The sequence below is a fragment of the Pseudoliparis swirei genome, chromosome 1 (assembly GCF_029220125.1).
Source record: "Pseudoliparis swirei isolate HS2019 ecotype Mariana Trench chromosome 1, NWPU_hadal_v1, whole genome shotgun sequence".
Lineage (NCBI taxonomy): Eukaryota > Metazoa > Chordata > Actinopteri > Perciformes > Liparidae > Pseudoliparis > Pseudoliparis swirei.
In genome coordinates, this window is record NC_079388.1 from 316,954 (window position 1) to 343,516 (window position 26,563).

The following is a 26,563-nucleotide window of genomic DNA, read 5'->3' on the forward strand; positions in this document are numbered from 1 at the left end:
CCCCGGTGTCTGGCGGGATGGAGCGCTGCGGCTCGCTTGACCCGCTGCCGCGTGCAGCGCTGCAGAGCGACAGAGCGGCTGTCACGCAGACCGGCAGGAGGACCAGCGGAGACAGCCGAGGACCAGCGCGCCACGGCGGGGTCGAGCTGACGGCGCTCCGCCCGGAGGCTCCATCCCGGAGACGAGCCGTCCTCCAGCGGGCAGCACGGCAACAGGACCCGCAGACAACTTCCCAAAGTCCCGCTGCGTGAGCCCGGTCCAGAGGCTCGGTCCAGAGGCTCGGTCCAGAGGCTCGGTCCAGTCTCGTGATCCCGGTCCAGAGGCTCGGTCCAGAGGCTCCGTCCAGTCTCGTGATCCCGGTCCAGAGGCTCGGGGCTCGGTGTGAGGACCTCCTGCTCCCCGCACGCATTCCGGTCGGAGTGTCGCCTCCATCGGCTGAAGCAGACCCGTTTATAGGGGAGCGAGCGTTAGTCCAGCACGGCACGGCACGACGCGGCACGGGGCGGAACGGCGCGGCAGCCCATCGTTCAGGTAAAGAAAGACACACTTATGATTCCTGTCGATTTAAAATATAGATGCGGCTTCCGTGACACGTGAAGCCTCTGAACCAGAAGGTGTTCTCTCTGGTGGGCCTGTGGGGGTCAGGGGGGAGCCTCATAGACCAGACCCCCTGTGGGGGGTCAGGGGGGAGCCTCATAGACCAGACCCCCTGTGGGGGTCAGGGGAGAGCCTCATAGACCAGACCCCCTGTGGGGGTTCAGGGGGGAGCCTCATAGACCAGACCCCCTGTGGGGGTCAGGGGAGAGCCTCATAGACCAGACCCCCTGTGGGGGTTCAGGGGGGAGCCTCATAGACCAGACCCCCTGTGGGGGTTCAGGGGGGAGCCTCATAGACCAGACCCCCTGTGGGGGGTCAGGGGAGAGCCTCATAGACCAGACCCCCTGTGGGGGTCAGGGGAGAGCCTCATAGACCAGACCCCCTGTGGGGGTTCAGGGGGGAGCCTCATAGACCAGACCCCCTGTGGGGGTCAGGGGGAGCCTCATAGACCAGACCCCCTGTGGGGGGTCAGGGGAGAGCCTCATAGACCAGACCCCCTGTGGGGGTCAGGGGGGAGCCTCATAGACCAGACCCCCTGTGGGGGTTCAGGGGAGAGCCTCATAGACCAGACCCCCTGTGGGGGTTCAGGGGGGAGCCTCATAGACCAGACCCCCTGTGGGGGTTCAGGGAAGAGCCTCATAGACCGGACCCCCTGTTGGGGGTCAGGGGAGAGCCTCATAGACCAGACCCCCTGTGGGGGTTCAGGGGGGAGCCTCATAGACCAGACCCCCTGTGGGGGTTCAGGGGGGAGCCTCATAGACCAGACCCCCTGTGGGGGTTCAGGGAAGAGCCTCATAGACCAGACCCCCTGTGGGGGGTCAGAGGAGAGCCTCATAGACCGGACCCCCTGTGGGGGTTCAGGGGGAGCCTCATAGACCAGACCCCCTGTGGGGGTTCAGGGGGAGCCTCATAGACCAGACCCCCTATGGGGGTCAGGGGGAGCCTCATAGACCGGACCCCCTGTGGGGGGTCAGGGGAGAGCCTCATAGACCAGACCCCCTGTGGGGGTTCAGGGGAGAGCCTCATAGACCAGACCCCCTGTGGGGGTTCAGGGGGGAGCCTCATAGACCAGACCCCCTGTGGGGGTTCAGGGAAGAGCCTCATAGACCAGACCCCCTGTGGGGGGTCAGGGGAGAGCCTCATAGACCGGACCCCCTGTGGGGGTTCAGGGGGAGCCTCATAGACCAGACCCCCTATGGGGGTCAGGGGGAGCCTCATAGACCGGACCCCCTGTGGGGGGTCAGGGGGGAGCCTCATAGACCAGACCCCCTACCATCACGAAGCACACGTTCCCTTGGCGGAGGTACTGGGCCAATGCAGTGGTGCTGTTATAATCCTGCTGCTGCTCGGTACCCCATGAGGATGGGACCGGGCTCCCGGTGCTGGTACTGCTCGGTACCCCATGAGGATGGGACCGGGTACTGTTGTGGACCAGGTACCGCCCAGGTACAAAGAAGGGGTTTTCTGTCGGCCCGGGTCCATGGTGGCCCGGCTACTGGGTGCCCAGGAAGGGCCTCAGAGAACATGAGGCTGGCATCTCCTCCACTAGTCCGCATGTATCAAGTAGCCTAAGATCCAGATTATAATCGGGTTGAACGACCGAAGGCTCCAAGTGATTCATTTGGGGCAGAGGAGGAAAGGCCTCAGAACCGGACCAGAAGGATGAGGCTCAGTTGCTGGGTCCTGAAGGCCTTCCTGGCCCTCGGGGGCCTCGGTACAGAGCTTTCCTCTCTGTGACCTTGTGTTCAGGACGATGACTCCACGCCGTGGCTGCAGGCCCAGTTCCGTCTCAAGGGATTTTTAGTTCTTGGTGATTTATTTCTTTATGAGTGACGCAGAGCGACTGGAGGCGGCCCAGTAGCAGAGCAGTTGATGGACCATGGAGATGTTCAGTGGCATAACTGTTCTGTCCACGTTTCCTACATTAAAGGACTGAAACACAAATCAGAGAGTTTGGCAATAACCTTCTGAAATATTATCCGTGACGAGAAATAAATGATCAAATGTGGCAAATGAATTTAAAGTGTGCAACTACTCATGAGTTGACTCTTCTTTGCTGCTCTAACTTTGTTCTCCAGGGAAAACATCGCACCAGAAACCCCGTTGCTCAGTTAAATGTACTTTAGTTTCTCTTTTCTCGTCTTCTGACCAACACCACATGACATCATTCACAGCCTGGTGGGAGGGGCTACAGTGTGAGGTACCACCTGGCCACCAGGACGAACATCCACACACAACCTGGGCGTCAGTGTCTAGCCCAACGGCTGCAACGATGAGTCGACACAGTCGACAACGATGAGTCGACACAGTCGACAACGATGAGTCGACACAGTCGACAACGATGAGTCGACACAGTCGACAACGATTAGTCGTTGTTGATTATGATAAATGTTTGACGCGTAATTTTAGCATCGACTCATCGTTTATAATAAAAAAGATTAAAAGCTACCGGTTATTATGACTGGGCATTGCAATGAGCTACAGGAAGTGTGGGCAGTATGGCGTCCATCTCCATGGACCTGGCTGGACCCTCGTATTCACCGATAGAGCAGGTCCCAGTATTCAGATAGAGGAGGTCCCTGTATTCAGATAGAGGAGGTCCCAGTATTCAGATAGAGGAGGTCTCTGTATTCATATAGAGGAGGTCCCAGTATTCATATAGAGGAGGTCCCTGTATTCAGATAGAGGAGGTCCCAGTATTCAGATAGAGGAGGTCCCTGTATTCATATAGAGGAGGTCCCTGTATTCAGATAGAGGAGGTCCCAGTATTCAGATATAGGAGGTCCCTGTATTCAGATAGAGGAGGTCCCAGTATTCAGATAGAGGAGGTCCCTGTATTCATATAGAGGAGGTCCCTGTATTCAGATAGAGGAGGTCCCAGTATTCAGATAGAGGAGGTCCCAGTATTCAGATAGAGGAGGTCCCTGTATTCATATAGAGGAGGTCCCTGTATTCAGATAGAGGAGGTCCCAGTATTCAGATAGAGGAGGTCCCTGTATTCAGATAGAGGAGGTCTCTGTATTCAGATAGAGGAGGTCCCTGTATTCAGATAGAGGAGGTCCCAGTATTCAGATAGAGGAGGTCCCTGTATTCAGATAGAGGAGGTCCCAGCATTCAGATAGAGGAGGTCCCTGTATTCAGATAGAGGAGGTCCCTGTATTCATATAGAGGAGGTCCCAGTATTCAGATAGAGGAGGTCCCTGTATTCACAGATAGAGGAGGTCCCAGTATTAATATAGAGGAGGTCCCTGTATTCACAGATAGAGGAGGTCCCAGTATTAATATAGAGGAGGTCCCTGTATTCAGATAGAGGAGGTCCCTGTATTCAGATAGAGGAGGTCCCAGTATTAATATAGAGGAGGTCCCTGTATTCACAGATAGAGGAGGTCCCAGTATTCAGATAGAGGAGGTCCCTGTATTCAGATAGAGGAGGTCCCTGTATTCACAGATAGAGGAGGTCCCTGTATTCAGATAGAGGAGGTCCCTGTATTCACAGATAGAGGAGGTCCCAGTATTAATATAGAGGAGGTCCCTGTATTCACAGATAGAGGAGGTCCCAGTATTAATATAGAGGAGGTCCCTGTATTCAGATAGAGGAGGTCCCAGTATTCAGATAGAGGAGGTCCCTGTATTCACAGATAGAGGAGGTCCCAGTATTCAGATAGAGGAGGTCCCAGTATTCAGATAGAGGAGGTCTCTGTATTCATATAGAGGAGGTCCCTGTATTCAGATAGAGGAGGTCCCTGTATTCAGATAGAGGAGGTCTCTGTATTCATATAGAGGAGATCCCTGTATTCAGATAGAGGAGGTCCCTGTATTCAGATAGAGGAGGTCCCAGTATTCATATAGAGGAGGTCCCAGTATTCATATAGAGGAGGTCCCAGTATTCAGATAGAGGAGGTCCCAGTATTCAGATAGAGGAGGTCCCTGTATTCATATAGAGGAGGTCCCAGTATTCAGATAGAGGAGGTCCCTGTATTCATATAGAGGAGGTCTGTGTATTCATATAGAGGAGGTCCCTGTATTCATATAGAGGAGGTCCCAGTATTCAGATAGAGGAGGTCACTGTATTCATATAGAGGAGGTCCCTGTATTCAGATAGAGGAGGTGCCTGTATTCAGATAGAGGAGGTCCCAGTATTCATATAGAGGAGGTCCCTGTATTCAGATAGAGGAGGTCCCTGTATTCAGATAGAGGAGGTCCCAGTATTCAGATAGAGGAGGTCCCTGTATTCAGATAGAGGAGGTCCCTGTATTCATATAGAGGAGGTCCCTGTATTCATATAGAGGAGGTCCCAGTATTCAGATAGAGGAGGTCCCTGTATTCAGATGGAGGAGGTCCCTGTATTCAGATGGAGGAGGTCCCTGTATTCAGATAGAGGAGGTCCCAGTATTCAGATAGAGGAGGTCCCTGTATTCAGATAGAGGAGGTCCCAGTATTCATATAGAGGAGGTCCCAGTATTCATATAGAGGAGGTCCCTGTATTCATATAGAGGAGGTCCCAGTATTCAGATAGAGGAGGTCCCAGTATTCAGATAGAGGAGGTCCCAGTATTCAGATAGAGGAGGTCCCTGTATTCATATAGAGGAGGTCCCTGTATTCAGATCGAGGAGGTCCCTGTATTCATATAGAGGAGGTCCCTGTATTCATATAGAGGAGGTCCCTGTATTCATATAGAGGAGGTCCCTGTATTCAGATAGAGGAGGTCCCAGTATTCAGATAGAGGAGGTCCCTGTATTCAGATAGAGGAGGTCCCTGTATTCACAGATAGAGGAGGTCCCTGTATTCAGATAGAGGAGGTCCCTGTATTCATATAGAGGAGGTCCCTGTATTCAGATAGAGGAGGTCCCAGTATTCAGATAGAGGAGGTCCCTGTATTCAGATAGAGGAGGTCCCAGTATTAATATAGAGGAGGTCCCTGTATTCAGATAGAGGAGGTCCCTGTATTCAGATAGAGGAGGTCCCAGTATTCAGATAGAGGAGGTCCCTGTATTCACAGATAGAGGAGGTCCCTGTATTCAGATAGAGGATGTCCCTGTATTCACAGATAGAGGAGGTCCCAGTATTAATATAGAGGAGGTCCCTGTATTCAGATAGAGGAGGTCCCTGTATTCACAGATAGAGGAGGTCCCAGTATTAATATAGAGGAGGTCCCTGTATTGAGATAGAGGAGGTCCCAGTATTCAGATAGAGGAGGTCCCTGTATTCAGATAGAGGAGGTAGATAGAGGAGGTCCCAGTATTAATAGAGGAGGTCCCTGTATTGAGATAGAGGAGGTCCCAGTATTCAGATAGAGGAGGTCCCTGTATTCAGATAGAGGAGGTACCTGTATTTACCGAGACAGGTAGACGGGGTCCTAGAGACAGGTAGACGTGGTCTAGAGACAGGTAGACGGGGTCCTAGAGACAGGTAGACGGGTCCTAGAGACAGGTAGACGGGGTCTAGAGACAGGTAGACGGGGTCTAGAGACAGGTAGACGGGGTCCTAGAGACAGGTAGACGGGTCCTAGAGACAGGTAGACGGGGTCTAGAGACAGGTAGACGGGGTCCTAGAGACAGGTAGATGGGGTCCTAGAGACAGGTAGATGGGGTCCTAGAGACAGGTAGATGGGGTCCTAGAGACAGGTAGACGGGGTCCTAGAGACAGGTAGACGGGGTCCTAGAGACAGGTAGACGGGGTCCTAGAGACAGGTAGACGGGGTCTAGAGACAGGTAGACGGGGTCCTAGAGACAGGTAGATGGGGTCCTAGAGACAGGTAGACGGGGTCCTAGAGACAGGTAGACGGGGTCCTAGAGACAGGTAGACGGGGTCTAGAGACAGGTAGACGGGGTCCTAGAGACAGGTAGACGGGTCCTAGAGACAGGTAGACGGGTCCTAGAGACAGGTAGACGGGGTCCTAGAGACAGGTAGACAGGGTCTAGAGACAGGTGAGCGGGGTCCTAGAGACAGGTAGACGGGGTCCTAGAGACAGGTAGACGGGGTCCTAGAGACAGGTAGACGGGGTCCTAGAGACAGGTAGACGTGGTCCTAGAGACAGGTAGACGGGGTCCTAGAGACAGGTAGACGGGGTCCTAGAGACAGGTAGACGGGGTCCTAGAGACAGGTAGACGGGGTCTAGAGACAGGTAGACGGGGTCCTAGAGACAGGTAGACGTGGTCCTAGAGACAGGTAGACGGGGTCCTAGAGACAGGTAGACGTGGTCCTAGAGACAGGTAGACGTGGTCCTAGAGACAGGTAGACGGGGTCCTAGAGACAGGTAGACGGGGTCCTAGAGACAGGTAGACGGGGTCCTAGAGACAGGTAGACGGGGTCCTAGAGACAGGTAGACGGGGTCCTAGAGACAGGTAGACGGGGTCCTAGAGACAGGTAGACGGGGTCTAGAGACAGGTAGACGGGGTCCAAGAGACAGGTAGACGTGGTCCTAGAGACAGGTAGACGTGGTCCTAGAGACAGGTAGACGGGGTCTAGAGACAGGTAGACGGGGTCCTAGAGACAGGTAGACGTGGTCCTAGAGACAGGTAGACGGGGTCCTAGAGACAGGTAGACGGGGTCTAGAGACAGGTAGACGGGGTCCTAGAGACAGGTAGACGTGGTCCTAGAGACAGGTAGACGGGTCTAGAGACAGGTAGACGGGGTCCTAGAGACAGGTAGACGGGGTCCTAGAGACAGGTAGACGGGGTCTAGAGACAGGTAGACGGGTCTAGAGACAGGTAGACGGTCTAGAGACAGGTAGACGGGGTCCTAGAGACAGGTAGACGGGGTCTAGAGACAGGTAGACGGGGTCCTAGAGACAGGTAGACGGGTCTAGAGACAGGTAGACGGGGTCCTAGAGACAGGTAGACGGGGTCTAGAGACAGGTAGATGGGGTCTAGAGACAGGTAGATGGGGTCCTAGAGACAGGTAGACGGGGTCTAGAGACAGGTAGACGGGGTCCTAGAGACAGGTAGATGGGGTCCTAGAGACAGGTAGACGGGGTCCTAGAGACAGGTAGACGGGGTCCTAGAGACAGGTAGACGGGGTCTAGAGACAGGTAGACGGGGTCCTAGAGACAGGTAGACGGGGTCTAGAGACAGGTAGATGGGGTCCTAGAGACAGGTAGACGGGGTCTAGAGACAGGTAGACGGGGTCCTAGAGACAGGTAGACAGGGTCCTAGAGACAGGTAGACGGGGTCCTAGAGACAGGTAGACGGGTCCTAGAGACAGGTAGACGGGGTCTAGAGACAGGTAGACGGGGTCTAGAGACAGGTGGGTCTAGAGACAGGTAGACGGGGTCCTAGAGACAGGGTCTAGAGACAAGAAGACGGGGTCTAGAGACAGGTAGATGGGGTCTAGAGACAGGTAGACGGGGTCCTAGAGACAGGTAGACGGGGTCCTAGAGACAGGTAGACGGGGTCTAGAGACAGGTAGATGGGGTCCTAGAGACAGGTAGACGGGGTCTAGAGACAGGTAGACGGGGTCTAGAGACAGGTAGATGGGGTCTAGAGACAGGTAGATGGGGTCTAGAGACAGGTAGATGGGGTCCTAGAGACAGGTAGACGGGTCTAGAGACAGGTAGATGGGGTCTAGAGACAGGTAGACGGGTCTAGAGACAGGTAGGAGACAGGTAGATGGGGTCCTAGAGACAGGTAGACGGGGTCTAGAGACAGGTAGATGGGGTCCTAGAGACAGGTAGACGGGTCTAGAGACAGGTAGACGGGGTCCTAGAGACAGGTAGACGGGGTCCTAGAGACAGGTAGACGGGGTCCTAGAGACAGGTAGATGGGGTCCTAGAGACAGGTAGACGGGTCCTAGAGACAGGTAGACGGGGTCTAGAGACAGGTAGATGGGGTCCTAGAGACAGGTAGACGGGGTCCTAGAGACAGGTAGATGGGGTCTAGAGACAGGTAGACGGGGTCCTAGAGACAGGTAGACGGGGTCTAGAGACAGGTAGACGGGGTCCTAGAGACAGGTAGACGGGGTCTAGAGACAGGTAGATGGGGTCCTAGAGACAGGTAGACGGGATCCTAGAGACAGGTAGATGGGGTCCTAGAGACAGGTAGATGGGGTCTAGAGACAGGTAGATGGGGTCTAGAGACAGGTAGATGGGGTCTAGAGACAGGTAGACAGGTCTAGAGACAGGTAGACGGGGTCTAGAGACAGGTAGACGGGGTCCTAGAGACAGGTAGATGGGGTCTAGAGACAGGTAGACGGGGTCTAGAGACAGGTAGACGGGGTCTAGAGACAGGTAGATGGGGTCCTAGAGACAGGTAGATGGGTTCTAGAGACAGGTAGACGGGGTCCTAGAGACAGGTAGACGGGGTCTAGAGACAGGTAGACGGGGTCTAGAGACAGGTAGATGGGGTCCTAGAGACAGGTAGATGGGGTCTAGAGACAGGTAGACGGGGTCCTAGAGACAGGTAGACGGGGTCTAGAGACAGGTAGACGGGGTCCTAGAGACAGGTAGACGGGGTCTAGAGACAGGTAGACGGGGTCCTAGAGACAGGTAGACGGGGTCTAGAGACAGGTAGATGGGGTCCTAGAGAGGTAGACGGGGTCCTAGAGACAGGCAGACGTGTTAGAAGTAGAAACCGTTGATGATAATTGGTCACGGTTGATGGAGAAATGCCATCTAAATATCCACCAGGGCATACAGCTTTTTCCAAGGCCATTCCACTTGAGGACAGATCACTGGTTAAGGACAAGAGATTATTAATCTTGTCCCTAATAGTTCAAATCTTTTGATTAAAGAAGTTGATAAAGTCATTACCACTGAGGTCTCTAGGAATACTGGGCTCCACAGAGCTGTGACTCTGTCAGCTACAGAGCTAAAGAGAAACCTGGGGTTGTTCTTCTTCTAGTCCTGATGAGTAATCGGCTGCTCTGGCTCTACAATTCAATTCAATTCAGTTTATTTGTATAGCCCAATTTCACAAATTACAAATTTGTCTCGGAGTGCTTTACAATCTGTACACATAGACATCCCTGCCCCAAAACCTCACATCGGACCAGGAAAAACTCCCAAATAACCCTTCAGGGGGAAAAAAAGGGAAGAAACCTGGAGGAGAGCAACAGAGGAGGATCCCTCTCCTAGGATGGACAGATGCAATAGATGTAATGTGTACAGAAGGACAGATTTAGAGTTAAAATACATTCAATGAATATGACAGAGTGTATGAATAGTTCATAGTAGGCATATTCCACGATGGAGACCTCCACGATCCATCAGGCAGATGGCGGTGGGGAGGAGGAGTGGGCGGAGTCTCAACAGGACAGAGGGCCTTCTGATATGTTTTAAGGCTATCTCGCCAAACTCAGCGGGATTCTTCCAGATCAGTCGAAGTGTCACTCTCAGTGAGCCTGTGGCACTATCGACAAGATGATCATAAATCACTCTATCATCAGCGTACATTTGAATATCGCAGCTATTGCAGACAATCATTCATGTATAATCTGAATAATACAGGTCCTAAAATAGAACCCTAGATCACAGAGTAGATGATGAAACATCACCCACTCTGACACACGGTGGTCTTAGTTCAAGGTAGGATTTCAGCAGGGCCAGACTCTGGAAAAGTTCAAATGTGACAGTTTATTAATCAGGACATTGTGATTAACTGTGTCAAACGCATTCTTCAAAAGCCACTGCTCCAACACCTTTTATCCACTTTAAGCTTCACATTCTAAAGGAGAAAGCAATTGGCTGGAATGATTAGCCCTGTAACCAAACTCATTAGGATGCAGCTGATATGGAGAGATGTTGAGGTATTTCATAAGTTGCGCTGCACACATTTTCCAGCAATTTTGGAAACAGCAGGGGGAATACTGAGGGAGACATCGGTTGAATCTGCTGACTTAAAAACGGATGTTACTATAGCTGATTGCCATCTTATCGGAAACACACGTTGCCCGAGAGATTTGTTGACGATACTTTGTCATAGGGTGAGCGAGTGTCCCTTTGTGTTTCTTCAGAAAAATATTGTGAAATAACACAATACTTATTTTTAAAATCTTTTTTTACTGCTCTAATGGGCACCCGCTGTTGTTATCCTTGCAATTTCCCCACTGTGGGAATAATAAAGGAATATCTAATCTAATCTAACATTTAACCTTTGTTCAAAATAATAAATATACTTATTTAGGCTTAGAGGATATGAGCAATTGTCATCAAATGATAATAATAACTGTTGAGCAGTAGTCTACAGATTCAAAGTGTCAGAAATCAGTCAATCATATTCAATTTTATTTCTTGGAAATTTCTTGTTATTACATTAAACAACTATTAACAATAATAATGTATTTCTTTGTTTTTTATAATTAAAAATTATATTTATTCAATTCAATTCAATTCAATTCAGTTTATTTGTATAGCCCAATTTCACAAATTACAAATTTGTCTCGGAGTGCTTTACAATCTGTACACATAGACATCCCTGCCCCAAAACCTCACATCGGACCAGGAAAAACTCCCAAATAACCCTTCAGGGGGAAAAAAAGGGAAGAAACCTGGAGGAGAGCAACAGAGGAGGATCCCTCTCCTAGGATGGACAGATGCAATAGATGTAATGTGTACAGAAGGACAGATTTAGAGTTAAAATACATTCAATGAATATGACAGAGTGTATGAATAGTTCATAGTAGGCATATTCCACGATGGAGACCTCCACGATCCATCAGGCAGATGGCGGTGGGGAGGAGGAGGGCGGAGTCTCAACAGGACAGTGGCGTAGTCATGAGCAGGAATTCCACGACCCAGACAATCCATCAGGCAGATAGGATCTATGCCGTCTCATAGGGTCCGATGACCCCATGAGACGTAAAGTCAAAAGGACTTCCGGGGAGAAAGCAGAGTTAGTAACGTGTGATTGAGAGATGAAAATTCATCCTTAAGGAGAGAAAAAAGAGGAGATAGGTACTCAGTGCATCCTAAACGTCCCCCGGCAGCTATAAGCCTATAGCAGCATATCAAGGGGCTGGACCAGGTGAACCTGATTCAGCCCTAACTATAAGCTCTGTCAAAGAGGAAGGTCTTAAGTCTACTCTTAAACATGGTGACTGTGTCTGCCTCCCGGACTGAAGGTGGAAGCTGGTTCCATAAAAGAGGAGGAGCTTGATAACTAAAGGCTCTGGCTCCCATTCTACTTTTTAAGACTCTAGGAACTACAAGTAGTCCCGCATTTAGTGAGCGTAGCTCTCTAGTGGGGCAATATGGTACTACAAGCTCCTTAAGATATGATGGAGCATCACCAATCAAGGCTTTGTAGGTTAAGAGAAGATATAATACATATGTACAGATACGAGTGGCTTCTTTGTCAACTAGCACCAGTTCATCATCATCATCTTCATCTGTGTCTCTGGAGCTGATGTGGGGAACAGTCTTCATCACGTCCAGCTCCACAGTGTCTATTGAGCTGAAGACTCCATGACTGTCAAACAAACAGTAGTTACATGTGATGAGAGACTTCATCGAAACATTTACCACGTGTAGTCAACTGCAGTCAGCTAACTGTGTTTACCCAAGTAGAGGATTGGTTGTGAAGCACAAGATGAAATGAGTCACCCACTGCACTCTAACGTGAGCTAACCGCTAGGTTATATAAGGATATTCTGAAACAAACAAGGCCTCACGATCGTGGGCTTCAAAGGTCCCGGCTCCTCAGGTCCAGCCTGAAGCCCTCGGGGTCCGTCGGAAGAGATCTATCTCTCCATCTCCCGAGTATTAGTCTCAAAAACAGCCAATCCTCACTCTCAAAGGTGAGTCCAGCCGTTAACACCTAGTGATTGGTTCAAAGTCCCGCTGGAACAATGAGGGGTCGAATGTCACTGGCCCCGGGTCAAAACGTCACTTCCGGTCAAGTCACTAAACAAGTATTTTCACAATAAAAGTCCCGTCTATTATTGTAAGTCACTTCACGGATTTCAACCGGCTTCGACAATCTATAATACTAACATACAGTCACTCTCATGCAACATACATTAATTCTTGCCATTTGCATAGAGTAAACATGACCCCTATCAGGCACGTGCACAGACATTTTGGTGGGCAGGTGCTCAAACCAAAAAAAAGGGCACCCATCGCCAAAATTATTTTTCCAAGTTAAGGAGTTGGTTGCTAGCAACACTTGAAACACATTGTGTCGTGAGAAGACATGAGAGTTGAACAAAATGACATGTTTTCTATTAACAATTACAATTTATTTTCATTTACAAAATAATCTGAGCCAAAAATGCCATATAATAAACAACGTCTAACCTCGACCGTTCGGTCATGCCGGGAAATATCAAACTTCTGTAAAAACGTTATAAGGCCTCAATCTGATATTTCCCAGCATGACATCACTCTTGGTTAGTAAGAAGCTATTACAAGCGTTGTTTTTTCTTGCGTTTACTCTTTTCACCCTCTGCAATTACTCATACAAGATTGATCTTTGTAAAACTGGGACAGACAAAACAAAGAGAAACATACCACATAAAACAATGTGGCACATGGATAGCATGACACCGAGAGCTATTGTTAGCATAGTTTAGCTGCTCTGTTCTAGCTGTTAATTATTGTGACATTTATAAAATGAATTAATGAATTCAACATACTATCGAAATTGTCTAAATGGCATTTATAAAACAGATCTCTCTCTGTTGAGTTGTGGAGCACTGTTGCAGCAGCTACCGTTGCATTCGGAGGAAAGAATAAATGATGGATTTATCTTTAGCCGTTGTCGGCGTATTTATTTAGCAAGCTTCAGACACATCAGTCTCACGGTCAGAGCTACTTCAACTGAACAAATAACATGTGACACATTAGCCTTTATAGCCTGAGCCCTAGCGCCACCCTGTGGTGTAACCATATATACATACCACAGTACAGTATCACATTACATATACATATACATCTGAGTACATATCTCAACACCCCCACTTGAACTCAGGTTGCTATACTTCAAGCAAAAGAAACACACAAAAACAGAATGAATGTGAACCTCTGTCATACACATATCACTCTCCAAAAAGAGCACTTGCAAACCTCTTCAGTTTCAACTTACTTACAGGTTTGGTCATCACATCAGCAATCATGTTATCGGTAGAACAATACATCAAAATCACCCTTCCCTCCATCACAGTTGACCTGATAAAGTGGTACTTTATGTCAATGTGTTTACACCTCTGTCTGTTTACAGGGTTTTTGGCAAGAGCTATTGTCCCCTGATTGTCCTCATGTACAATAGTTTGTGTGTACTTGTAGTTATCTATACCCCCTAATAATTGCTCCAGGTATAGACATTCCTGTATGGTTGAAGCCAGTGCCATGTATTCTGCCTCGCAGGTGGACAGCGCAACTGTGGGTTGTTTTCTAGTCTTCCACGAGACTAGAGAGCTGTTCTGACTAAGACTGACACAGTATCCTGTGGTACTGCGTCTGTCACTGGTATCAGCCGCCCAGTCAGCATCACTGTAGGCTAGTATTCCTAGCTCCTCACTGTCATTTCTCCTAAAGTTTAACCCTTTCTCTGCAGTGCCTTTGAGATACCTTAGTACGTGCTTCACTGTGACCCACTGCTCCTCTGTAGGCTCTGCAAAGTACTGTGATAATCTGCTCACTACAAAACTCAAATCTGGTCTGGTACAAGTAGTGAGGTATATAAGACTACCCACAGCCTCCCTGTACATCCTGACATCTTCCATCTTTACTGCATCATCAGTATACTCTAGCTTCTGCTCACAGGGTGTTTCTCTGGTCCTACAATCTTGCATATTAAAACGCTGTAGTATCTTGTTAGTGTACCTTTCCTGTGACATGTTTACACATCCATCTGATTGACTGAAATCAATACCCAGAAATGTTTTGAGTTTGCCTAAATCTTTCATTTTAAACTTTTCTGCGAGCATTTCTTTCACCTCTTTCAGTCTCTCTTCATTGCTTGCTGCAATGATCAAGTCATCGACCCATATGATTATGATCACCTTTCCATCTTTTGACTCTTTGGCATAAACACAGTGGTCGGCTGGGTTTTGTGTGAATCCATCCTCAGTAAGGCAATTGTGCAAAACCCTATTCCAATTTCGGCCGGACTGTTTAAGACCGTAAAGGGATTCTCTAGCTTATAAACTATACCCTCTTTTTCTTCATAACCCTCTGGTGGATTGATGTAGATCTCATAATCTATGGGAGCGTGCAAGTACGCAGTTTTCACGTCCATTTGGTGTAGGAGTAAATTCTCCTGTGCAGCTTTTTGTAGCACCACCCTTACACTCGTCATGTCTGCCGTGGGTGAAAACGTCTCCCCATAGTCTATTCCCTTTCTCTGTCTGTAACCCTTGGCCACAAACCTTGCTTTGTATTTGTCTCTCCCATCTGCATCAGTCTTGATGGCGTAAACCCATCTACCCCCCACTGTCTCCTTGCCTATTGGCAGTGATGTCGGGTAAAGGTCTTGTTCTCGTTTAAGGACTGGATTTCCTCATCCATGGCTTTTGTCCATTGTTTTGAGTTAGCTGACCCCATTGCCTCCGCAAATGTCTGTGGAATGCCACACACCGCTCTACAGCAGTAGTCTACTGTGATATGAAGCGCATCACTGACACCGTTTTCAGTTATGAACTCATCTAAATGACTCGGCTTCCTTCTTTCTCTAGATGGATACCTTTTACTCTCTGGTTCGCCACTTGTCACATTCTGTTGCGTTTGATTATGGTCACTAGACCTCGTTTCTGTACCTGGACTATCACTATTTTCGGTTTTCCTACTCACCCCCTGCGTGGTTTCAGTAGTCCTGGGTCTCACAGTGTCATCATAGCTATCGCTTGGATCTGGCTCACCTGTCTGTGTTTGTTTTTCCACAGTTGACTGCCTCACAAACTTTACTAGTCTGTGTTTTTGTACTTTGTTTGTATCTGGATGATACACCAAATACGCTGGGCTGTTCTTGTCGTGACCTACAAAATGCCCCTTCTCACATCTGGAATCAAGCTTCCCTTTGCTCTGTTTGTATGTGTAACATACAGACCCAAATTTTTGCATTTTGGATACATTGGGCTTTTTGTTGGTTAGCAGCTCATAAGGAGTCTGCCCTGTACGTTTGTTAAAACATCTGTTCCGTACCATTGCTGCTGTTTGTACAGCGTAGGGCCATAGCTGCTTGTTTAATGCACTTTCAGCTATCATGCACCTACCCATCTCAAAAAGAGTACGCCAACCCCTCTCTGCTGTTCCGTTCTGGTGTGGGGAATAAGGAGCTGACGTTTCATGTCTGATATTATTTTTCCTCAACACTGCTTGGAAATCACTGCATGTAAACTCTGTTCCGTTGTCGGATCTGATGCACCTCACCTTCCCATAAGGGGATACATCTGCTAGAGACTTTTCCGTAGCCTGTGTTGTGTCACTTTTCTTCTTTAGAAAATAAACAAACACTGCGCTTGAGTAATCATCAGTAAATGATTGCACATATTTGTAACCTTCACTCGACTCAGTGGATACAGGACCTGCAAGGTCTGTGTGTACCATCTGTAAGGGAGCCTTTGCTCTGGTATCAGGGTCCCTATTTCTGGTTTGGGCAAACTTTCCTGAATACACACCTCACACTCTTGTTCGGGCCTACCCGTTTTACCTTTGATCTGCATACCTACAACAACATTTTGCAACTTCGCAACATCGTCATAGTTACAATGGCCTAATATTTCATGCCATGTCTGTATGTCGTGACAGGCATTACACTTATCATTAGATTCACATTCAGTATGCAAATAATACAGCTTTCCATACACATGAATGTTAAACCTGGTACCGCCTCTGGTTATCAGGACATCTTTATCTTCTTTGAAGACAACCGTAGCTCCACTCGTGGTAGCTGCCTTCACCGAGAAGATGCTCTGGGGATATGACGGTACAAACAAAGCATCTCTCAGCGTCGCCTTCGTCGCTGTCCGTTGCTGTCGATGAGGGAAACCTCGGCATTCCCCCTCCGCTGAGCAATTCCGCTGCATCGGGTGCCGTCTGCCAGATCGACAATGTGCGTTTCTTGCTTGAACGCGCTGTCGAAACTTTGGAACCAGGTTATGTCAGTGATGACATGTGAGGTAGCTCCTGTGTCCACCATCAGACCCTTCTCCTGGATACTGCACGCCGCTGCCGCTGGGTTCTGGTTCCTCCGTCTCTCACCGTGAGCGTAGTCCTCGCCGGCATCTTCTGAGACTTTACTCACACCATCTTGTTTGTCCTTACGCCTACACGTGGCATCTTTGTGTGTGTGCAAAAACTACACCATGTCTTCTGTCGACACGCTCTCGCTCTGTGGCCTTTGATGCCACACTTGAAACATGACATTTCTGTGTCTTCTTTGTTCCAGTCACGGGCGACCGTTTTGGCGGGACGCCTTCCACTCTTCCCTTGAGTCTTCATCACACTGTCGCTCGACTCAGCTACGTTTAACTTCTCCGTTTCTTCAAAACTTCGTAGTTTAGTCTTGAATTCTGCAAACGTGATGTTATCGTCCGATGCGCCACATGTATTGCAAATGGCTTAAAACTCTCAGGCAGTCCTTTTAAAACCATAGCCACTAGCAATCCGTCTCCTAACGTTTCACCTGCGTTCCTCAGCGCTGTGATGGCGGTTTCTGCTCTGATGATATAGTCCATTATACTCTCATGGCTTGCCTTCTGAAGCGATGTCAACGTGGTGTACAAGTTGATTATACGGGGCTTTCCTTCCTGCATAATACTGTCTCAATATTTTCAGAGATTTTATTCCATCATCGGGCATCCTCATTACTAACGAGAGGCTTTTGTCGTCCAACAGTAAAATTAGCTCTGCGTCGTCAGCATTTTACCTGCATCTGCTGCTCGCTCTTGTTCTGACGGTTCTCTCAGAATAGTGTCCTTTAGTCCATTCAAATGGAGATATCCCAGCGTTTTGGTTTCCCAAATCTCATACTTGGTTTCGTCTCCGTCGAATGTCGGTCGAGGCAACCTGCTCCTCCTCGTTGTTCCATCATGCGAGCTTGCTCTTCTTCTTAGCTAGCTGCCCGTTAGCACGCGGTTCGTTGCGACTTTCTAACTGTTAAACTTTTCTTCCGAACGACTCCTGGGCCCATAACCTGTTGAGTTGTGGAGCACTGTTGCAGCAGCTACCGTTGCATTCGGAGGAAAGAATAAATGATGGATTTATCTTTAGCCGTTGTCGGCGTATTTATTTAGCAAGCTTCAGACACATCAGTCTCACGGTCAGAGCTACTTCAACTGAACAAATAACATGTGACACATTAGCCTTTATAGCCTGAGCCCTAGCGCCACCCTGTGGTGTAACCATATATACATACCACAGTACAGTATCACATTACATATACATATACATCTGAGTACATATCTCAACACTCTCTCTCTCTATCTATCTCTATTTCTCTCTCTCTCTCTATCTATCTCTATTTCTCGCTCTCTCAAACATGACGTCAGTAAACAGTTGGACTAGGCGTTGAAATCACGGATTTCGGGAATTTGTGTTTGTTTATTTTTTTGAGGAAACGTCGGACCAGTTGTGACGTAATATTTTCAGTTGTGGTTAATTTATCACCAAACAACGTCAGGGGACAAACACCGTCATGACTCATGACCTGTGTGTCTGGTGCTGCCGGTCAGAGGAGAAGGAGGTGCAGCCGTTTGGTGGCGCGAGGAGCACTTCGCGGAGGAGGAAGTGGAGGAGGAGGAGGGAGGGGCGCGGCGGGGGGGGGGGGGGGGCTCGTGAGTGCCGCGGAGCATGTCGGGGCGAAATTCTCACAAGAACTCCAATAAATGCCCCGTCAGATATCCAAACACATTTGGGGGGACTTGATGACAGAGACTATTTTTATTCTTAAATACTTGTTAATGAAGAAAAAAAGTGGGCTCCAGCAAAAAGGGCACTTTTCTCATCCAGGGCAAAAGGGGAGGAGCTTGAGCACCACTAGGGCTCTATCTGTGCACGTGCCTGACCCCTATGCTTCATAATACATTAATAACAATATCAATATTCTCCCTAATATTTCATATTACAATATCTTTCTATATATATTAATTTAAAGCATAAGACCTCTGCAGATGTTATCAAAATAAACTATTACAACCTAACAGTTGTAAGAGAGCATTTGTAGCTGACGGACCTTCAGAACTAGCTAACGCTAACGTTAGCTAGCTAAAACAAACGTAATAATGTTCACAATAGGTAATATTACTAGTCATGACTCACCGTCGCGACGGCGTGTTGCTGTCTCCTGGTGAAGGTCTCGTATTGCTTGAAGTGTCCTCCCCTTGATGAAGTCCTCCTCAGTCTCAGGTCTGATGAAGACGCGCTGCATTCGAGTCTTCACTAACCCGCAACATCCGAGCGACAATCAAAACATGACGTGGCAACTGGACCGGGTCATATACACTACGATGTTTTCGGAATTTTTTGCCCCTCTCCTCGTGATATCGGGGGCAAAATGATATTTCTTGGGGTCATTTTTGCCCTTAGCCCTCTTGTATTTCCGATGCTGACTCATACCATGCCAGGTGCCACCCGCCCATCAGGACTAACATTCATACCCAATTATACACCGCAGGAACAGCCTGTACCTGCAATGAAGTATTTTGTCCAAGGACACATCGACATGGACTAGCGTAGCCAGGGATCGAAACACCGATCCTTTGATTGAAGGACGGCCCTGCTCTACCTCTACGCCTCAGTGACAACGCTACTCATATTCTCTCTCCTGACCTTGAGTGAAAGTGATGCCAGCCACTCTGGTCTCTCTGGTCCTCTTGGTGAAGCTAGTAGAGGCCGAACAACTGGCAACCAGTAGCTGTGTAGTAGTGATGACTAAACAATACCGTCGTAAGATGAGTTATATCCTATTGTCACCACTTCTGTTTTACATCTACGCTAACACCAGTGGGCATTACTCACACATTTTGAAAGTCTACACCTAGAGGCTTTACATGTGTTCAATAGGAAAGAGAAACATCCCACTGTGGATAAACAGAGATTAATAACTGACATATCACAATTGTGTGATATCAGTCCGAAGTCGAACACATTAAGCTGACTGATGTAGTGTACAGACTTCATGTATATATGTATGTATGAATACAACATGTACATACGTTGTTATCGCTGCACTAACTCTTAAAATGTCTCTGGCAGGGTGTAACGGGAGCTCTGGACCGACCTGAGCCATGACGACACAAAAGGCTGGAGGTATTGCACTACCATCACCTCCCTGCCAACGGAAGTCTCGCTTCACCCTACGAGGCAGAAAGAAGGACGGCGGAATCCAAGGGAAACTTCGGATCCGCTCCTTTCCTGGAGCTTTCCTGGTGCTGGGGGTCGTGGTGGTGGTTGTTGGCACCGCTCTGGCTGTGGCAGGATACTGGTCCTACCGGATACCGAGAGCGTCCGTCCTAGGGGCTGCAGATGGGGAAGGTTTCACCGAGTCGCAGACTTCAGGGTGGAGTCTGCGAGCTAAGGGTCTCCTATCTACAGCCGGTCTCATGGACAGTGAGCGGATGAAGCTGCTGGGCCCTGTTATCATGGGGGTGGGACTCTTCATCCTCATATGTGCCAACACAGTCCTGTACGAGAACAGGGACCGAGAGACTCAGATGCTGCTCTCTCAGATGCGCAGTGTAATCTGCTCTGTGTCTGCGGCGGTTCCCTCGGCAGACCTTAAAGAAATAGCAGCAGCCAACTCCATGGCCAAACACTACCAGTGGGTGAGCAGTCTACCAGCTGCCCAGCTCAACATTCTCTGCATGCAGCAGCTAGCCAGCTCGGAGCCGCTGCTCCGGACCGGCCGCTCCAGAGACCAGGAGCACAGCGTGGAGAGCATCGACCAGCAAGCTGCTCTCCAGACAGAAGCCCTCCACCACCACGAGTCAGAGCCTCCAACGTCCTCCCACTCTTTCTTCTCCAACTCATGTCATTTGAGTCAGACAGACTTTAACACACCGTCTGGGGCCGAGCACGGGGTCAGTGCCCGCTTCCTCCCCACCCTGGTCAAGCTCAACAACTGCCTGGTGGCTGCCAGCTCCATGTCCACACTGGACGAGGTAGATATGCCAAATATCCAGCCGAGGCGCTGCCACAGTATGAGCTACAGGACTAACCTTTATTCAGCTGGAACTGCTGTGCAGGGTGGAAGCCACGCACCGGGGGAGGAGGGAGGAATGAATGCACTGCTGGCCACGAGAGAGACCGGTTCACAGGTTTGCGTGAACATCCCTTGGCAGGTTGTGGATCCTGCAGAAAAGCAAACCCGCCGTAGCTGGCCTGGGCTAGACCTGGGCAGCAGCAGACGCTATCTGAAACTCGAGAACAAAGAGGACTCAGTGGACCGACTGCTGGACCAGATCGAGCAGCAGTGTTGTCAGTGGGATCAGCATTTTGGCTCTGGGCCTTTCCAGTGATTGGGGGATTCAATTCCCCGGATAACAAAGAAACGTCACTGGATGGTTAAACTGCACTGCTGGTTCTCCTGTGTTGGGCGCCCCGGAGTATCTGTTGTAAAGTATTCCTCACAAGGATCTTCCAAAACTTGAGCTTGTTCTCAATCTTCAGTGGAATATTGATACGCAGGTTATGGTCCTGGCTTTGGCAGATGTTTTATATCATTGAAGGAACATTCTAGAGACCCGACACTGTCACAGCAGAGAGAAGCAACTTGACACGCTGCAAGAAATCAACTTGTCTCTCAATGCCAGCATGTGTGTCCAGCCCAGTGGGGCAGAGAGACGGTGGGGGTGTTCACTGTGTTTCCTTTGGAACCAAAATACCTGGACTCCTGAGTTCATAAGAGCTTTTCACAAATGCAACTAGGATATCAAAATGGGATGTCTTCCCATACTCTAAATGCAATGCATGTCAGTGATGTACAGTATGTTACATCCTAATACTTATGCAGAGAATGTGACGTTTTGTTTTGTGTGTATAAGAAACAATGATGGTTAAAGGATCATTCTGGTTTATTACATCTTGGGTCTTATAGTCTTAGTTGGGCTCTTATTTCTCCAAAGTCAGCCACCATAACATTGATGACATTGTTCTCCCCGACTTGGGAACACGATGACATCCCTGCAGCGGTCTCTGAACGGAGGTGGATGCTAGTAATGGACACTCTGGATAATAACCAGTATAATAGCCACTATTTTCACGACTTCAACACACACACACACACACACACACACCCATGTATGAGCAGCCCCAGCACACAAGACTCCAAATCACCCTCACACATGTGTTCGCCCATATTGCAGTTATGTTAATTGTCTGAGTCATGGATGAAGTCTGAGTCCGGGATGAGGTCCGAGTCCGTGATGAGGTCAGACTCCAGGATGAGGTCCGAGTCACGGATGAGGTCAGACTCCAGGATGAGGTCCGAGTCACGGATGAGGTCCGAGTCCGTGATGAGGTCAGACTCCAGGATGAGGTCCGAGTCACGGATGAGGTCAGACTCCAGGATGAGGTCCGAGTCACGGATGAGGTCAGACTCCAGGATGAGGTCCGAGTCACGGATGAGGTCCGAGTCCGTGATGAGGTCAGACTCCAGGATGAGGTCCGAGTCACGGATGAGGTCCGAGTCCGTGATGAGGTCAGACTCCAGGATGAGGTCCGAGTCATGGTGAGTCTTTTCTTTTCAAACCTGTGACATGAAGCGTTTACATGTTAAATTGCATTTGACACTTAATATTCTCATGACACGTTATTTGAAGCATCTGTAGGCAGTATATAAAGAGTTAATGACTTTAATCTAGATGTAAACAGACATACGTGTTTATTACAGTATTGGTCAGCTGTATAAAGTATATATAGAGTGGCGGTTGTGAACATGACATATCTCTTCATAGTCATACTGCAGGTTAACGAGCAGCTGTGTACAACTCCATTATAATACTGCTTATGAATGCTCCATAGAAACCCTGAACGCACCGTCGATGTTGCATGCTACATGTCTTCGACATGTCTTCTCCATGTCTTCTACATGTCTTCTCCATGTCTTCTCCATGTCTTCTACATGTCTTCTACATGTCGTCTACATGTCTTCTACATGATATCTTCTACATGTCTTCTCCATGTCTTCTACATGACGTCTCCATGTCTTCTCCATGTCTTCTACATGTCTTCGACATGTCTTCTCCATGTCTTCTACATGTCTTCTCCATGTCTTCTACATGTCTTCTACATGTCGTCTACATGTCTTCTACATGATATCTTCTACATGTCTTCTCCATGTCTTCTACATGTCTTCTACATGACGTCTCCATGTCTTCTACATGTCTTCTACATGTCTTCTCCATGACGTCTCCGTGATGTCTACATGTCTTTGTGGCAGCTGTCCCCAATCTGGCCTCGGCTGCTGGCTGGTTGACAATCAGTCAGCTGCTCTGACTGAGTGGCAATCAGTCAGCAGCCGATGCTGCTTGTATAAAAGGGCAGCAGAGCTGGAGGGAGAGGGGGAGTGAGCAGAGGCGCATGTTTGGCGGTCTGCTCGGTGTGTGGTGACAGAATAAATATGTCATTGAGCGAAACCTCTCTGTGCCTGGCTGGTCCTTGGTGCTGGTGGGGGAAACCCATGGGTAGCGGCGTCGGTCCTGCTACAGTCTTCTACATGTCTTCTACATGACGTCTCCATGTCTTCTACATGTCTTCTCCATGACGTCTCCGTGATGTCTACATGTCTTCTATATGACGTCTACATGACGTCTACATGTCGTCTCCATATCTTCTACATGTCTTCTACATGACGTCTACATGTCTTCTACATGTCGTCTCCATGTCTTCTACATGTCTTCTACATGTCTTCTCCATGTCTTCTACATGTCTTCTACATGTCTTCTCCATGTCTTCTCAATGTCTTCTACATGATATCTTCTACATGTCTTCTCCATGTCTTCTACATGTCTTCTACATGTCTTCTCCATGTCTTCTACATGTCTTCTCCATGTCTTCTACATGACGTCTCCATGTCTTCTACATGTCTTCTCCATGACGTCTCTGTGATGTCTACATGTCTTCTACATGACGTCTACATGTCTTCTCCATGTCTTCTACATGTCTTCTCCATGTCTTCTACATGTCTTCTCCATGTCTTCTACATGATATCTTCTACATGTCTTCTCCATGTCTTCTACATGTCTTCTACATGTCTTCTACATGTCTTCTCCATGTCTTCTACATGACGTCTCCATGTCTTCTACATGTCTTCTCCATGACGTCTCTGTGATGTCTACATGTCTTCTACATGACGTCTACATGACGTCTACATGTCGTCTCCATGTCTTCTCCATGTCTTCTACATGTCTTCTACATGTCTTCTCCATGTCTTCTCCATGTCTTCTACATGTCTTCTCCATGTCTTCTCCATGTCTTCTACATGTCTTCTCCATGTCTTCTACATGACGTCTCCATGTCTTCTACATGTCTTCTCCATGACGTCTCTGTGATGTCTACATGTCTTCTACATGACGTCTACATGTCTTCTCCATGTCTTCTACATGACTTCTACATGTCTTCTACATGTCTTCTACATGACGTCTCCATGTCTTCTCCATGTCTTCTACATGTCTTCTCCATGTCTTCTCCATGTCTTCTACATGACGTCTCCATGTCTTCTCCATGTCTTCTACATGTCTTCTCCATGACGTCTCCGTGATGTCTACATGTCTTCTACATGACGTCTCCATGTCTTCTACATGTCTTCTACATGTCTTCTCCGTGATGTCTACATGTCTTCTACATGACGTCTCCGTGGGCCTCTGCAGTCCAGACCCACTTCATGGTCACCATGAGGACTCTAAGACCCAGGCTGTAACCTGATCCTTATTAACGGGGGAGTTGTGCTTGTTGCCACGGCAGCTCGTGGACCTCTAGCTGTGAGGCATGGAGGCCGATGAGCTGCTGCGGTTCTGTGTGCTATGTGTCATATCTCAATGTATAGCAGCAATATGAGCGCTGTGATGACATCACGGCTGTGTCTTCCTGAACCAATTAAACCACATTGCCTGGCCACGGCAGAGCAACGCTGTCGTCTCTTTCTTCGAGCTGTGGAGGTGAAGCTCGTTTATGGATCGTCTCCATGGCTCACCGACAGGAGCCTTTGTGTTCCAGCCATGTTCCTCCAGACCAGTGAGGACACATTCCCTTCTTAGTGAGTGCAGAGGCAGGGGATCCCCAGCTGGGCCTCCTGCCTGCTCCACAGGGGGCCTTCACACATGTTATCGGTCCTTCTGGGCACAAGCATTACAATAATAATGTACACTATGACTAGGGCTTCTAACAGCTCATGAACTAATATGCTTCCACTCAACTTTATTGAAGGCAACATTAACTGTTGCTATTGACAACGGATATGAGAAATTGGCAACCAATTGTTGTCTTTGGGTACAATACAGTCTATTTTATATTGCCCAGAATCACAAATTCCAAGCTCAGAGGGCTTTACAATCTGTACACATAGACATCCTGACCTTTGACCTTTGACCTCACATCAAATCAGGAACAACTCCCAGGTGAACAATAGATGTCATGTGACCAGATAAACAATAATAATTAAAGTTAGCTGCTGATTTTATTGCACCCCCTTTTACATATATTTTTAATCTTTCCTTACTTTCAAACGAAATTCCCCTTATATGGAAGTCTGTCTTTGTTCTCCCCCTGTTAAAAGGAGGAGACCCCACACTTTTAAATAATTACAGGCCTATCTCCAAACTGTCTGTTTTAGCTAAGACACTAGAATCCCTTGTGAGTGAGCAACTTAAGGAGTTTTTAATCATAAACAATATTTTATCTGTCTATCAATCAGGTTTTAGAAAAAAACATAGTACAACCACAGCAGCGTTAAAGATAGTAAATGATTTTATTGAATCTTTGGACAATAAACAACACTGCAGCCCTTTTTATTGATTTGTCCAAGGCTTTCGACACTGTCGATCATGCAGTAATGAAGCAGAGACTTCTTACTTTTGGACTGTCAAAACAAACTGTCTGTTGGTTTGAAAATTATTTATCAAACCGATCACAGTGTGTACAGGCTGAAGGCATCACCTCTAGTTCTTTTGATATAATAAAAGGTGTGCCACAGGGTTCAGTCCTAGGACCACTTTTATTCACAATTTATATCAACAGTATCGGTCAAAATGTGCCAAATGCCAATTTTCACTTTTATGCAGACGATCCCGTCATTTACTGCTCTGCTCCTACACAGCATCAGGCTCTCTTACACTTACAAACAGCCTTCGATACTGTGCAACACTCTTTTAATGAGTTGAAATTATTGTTGAATCCTGATAAAACGAAGTTGATGATGTTTACAAACTCAAAAACAAAGCCATTGAACCTTCCAGCTATGATTACATTTCAGGGCAATGTGATTGAGTCTGTATCATCATATAAATACCTGGGATTCTTGATTGATGACTCTCTCTCTTTTAAACCTCATATTCAGCAACTTGTGAAGAAGTTGAAAGTGAGGCTAGGTTTCTATTTCCGAAATAAGTCTTGCTTTTCTTTTAATGCTAAAAAGAGACTTGTTGCTGCTACTTTTATGCCTGTGATTGATTATGGTGATGTCTTATATATGCATGCATCTTCTCAATGTCTCCACTCCTTACTGTCTACCATGGAGCATTGAGGTTCATCACTAACCTTAAGGCTCTGACTCACCATTGCTCCCTGTATGCGAGGGTTGGTTGGACTCCTCTGTCCATCCGGAGACAAAATCATTGGCATGTCCTTATTTATAAAGCTATTCTACACGTACTTCCATCGTATCTTTGTATTCTAACTCAGCTGAAAAACCCTGGAAGCTACCATCTTCGCTCTGTGACCTCTGCTCAAGGCCTCCTCTTGCTCTCCGTCCCTCACGTCCGTTTGGAAATGGGGAAAAGAGGTTTTAAGTTTGCTGCTCCTGCGGCTTGGAATGTGCTGCAGACAGACCTGGGTCTCCGGGAGCCGGTCTCCTGAGGTGTTTTTAAAAATAGATTGAAA

General features: G+C 48.1%; 1 protein-coding gene across 1 annotated transcript; it reads left to right on the forward strand.

Moving 5' to 3' along the window:
• On the forward strand, positions 1-23,103 carry tmem200b (transmembrane protein 200B). The gene is made up of 2 exons (XM_056413800.1): positions 1-531; positions 19,724-23,103. The coding sequence occupies exon 2, from the start codon at positions 19,756-19,758 to the stop codon at positions 20,983-20,985; it is 1,230 nt and encodes a 409-aa protein (XP_056269775.1). The 5' UTR covers positions 1-531; positions 19,724-19,755; the 3' UTR covers positions 20,986-23,103.
• The last annotated feature ends 3,460 nt before the right edge of the window (positions 23,104-26,563 follow it).

What these genes read in the sequence shown, in the direction of transcription:
- tmem200b (XM_056413800.1), top strand. Translation starts at nt 19,756, where the DNA reads ATGACGACACAAAAGGCTGGAGGTATTGCACTACCATCACCTCCCTGC.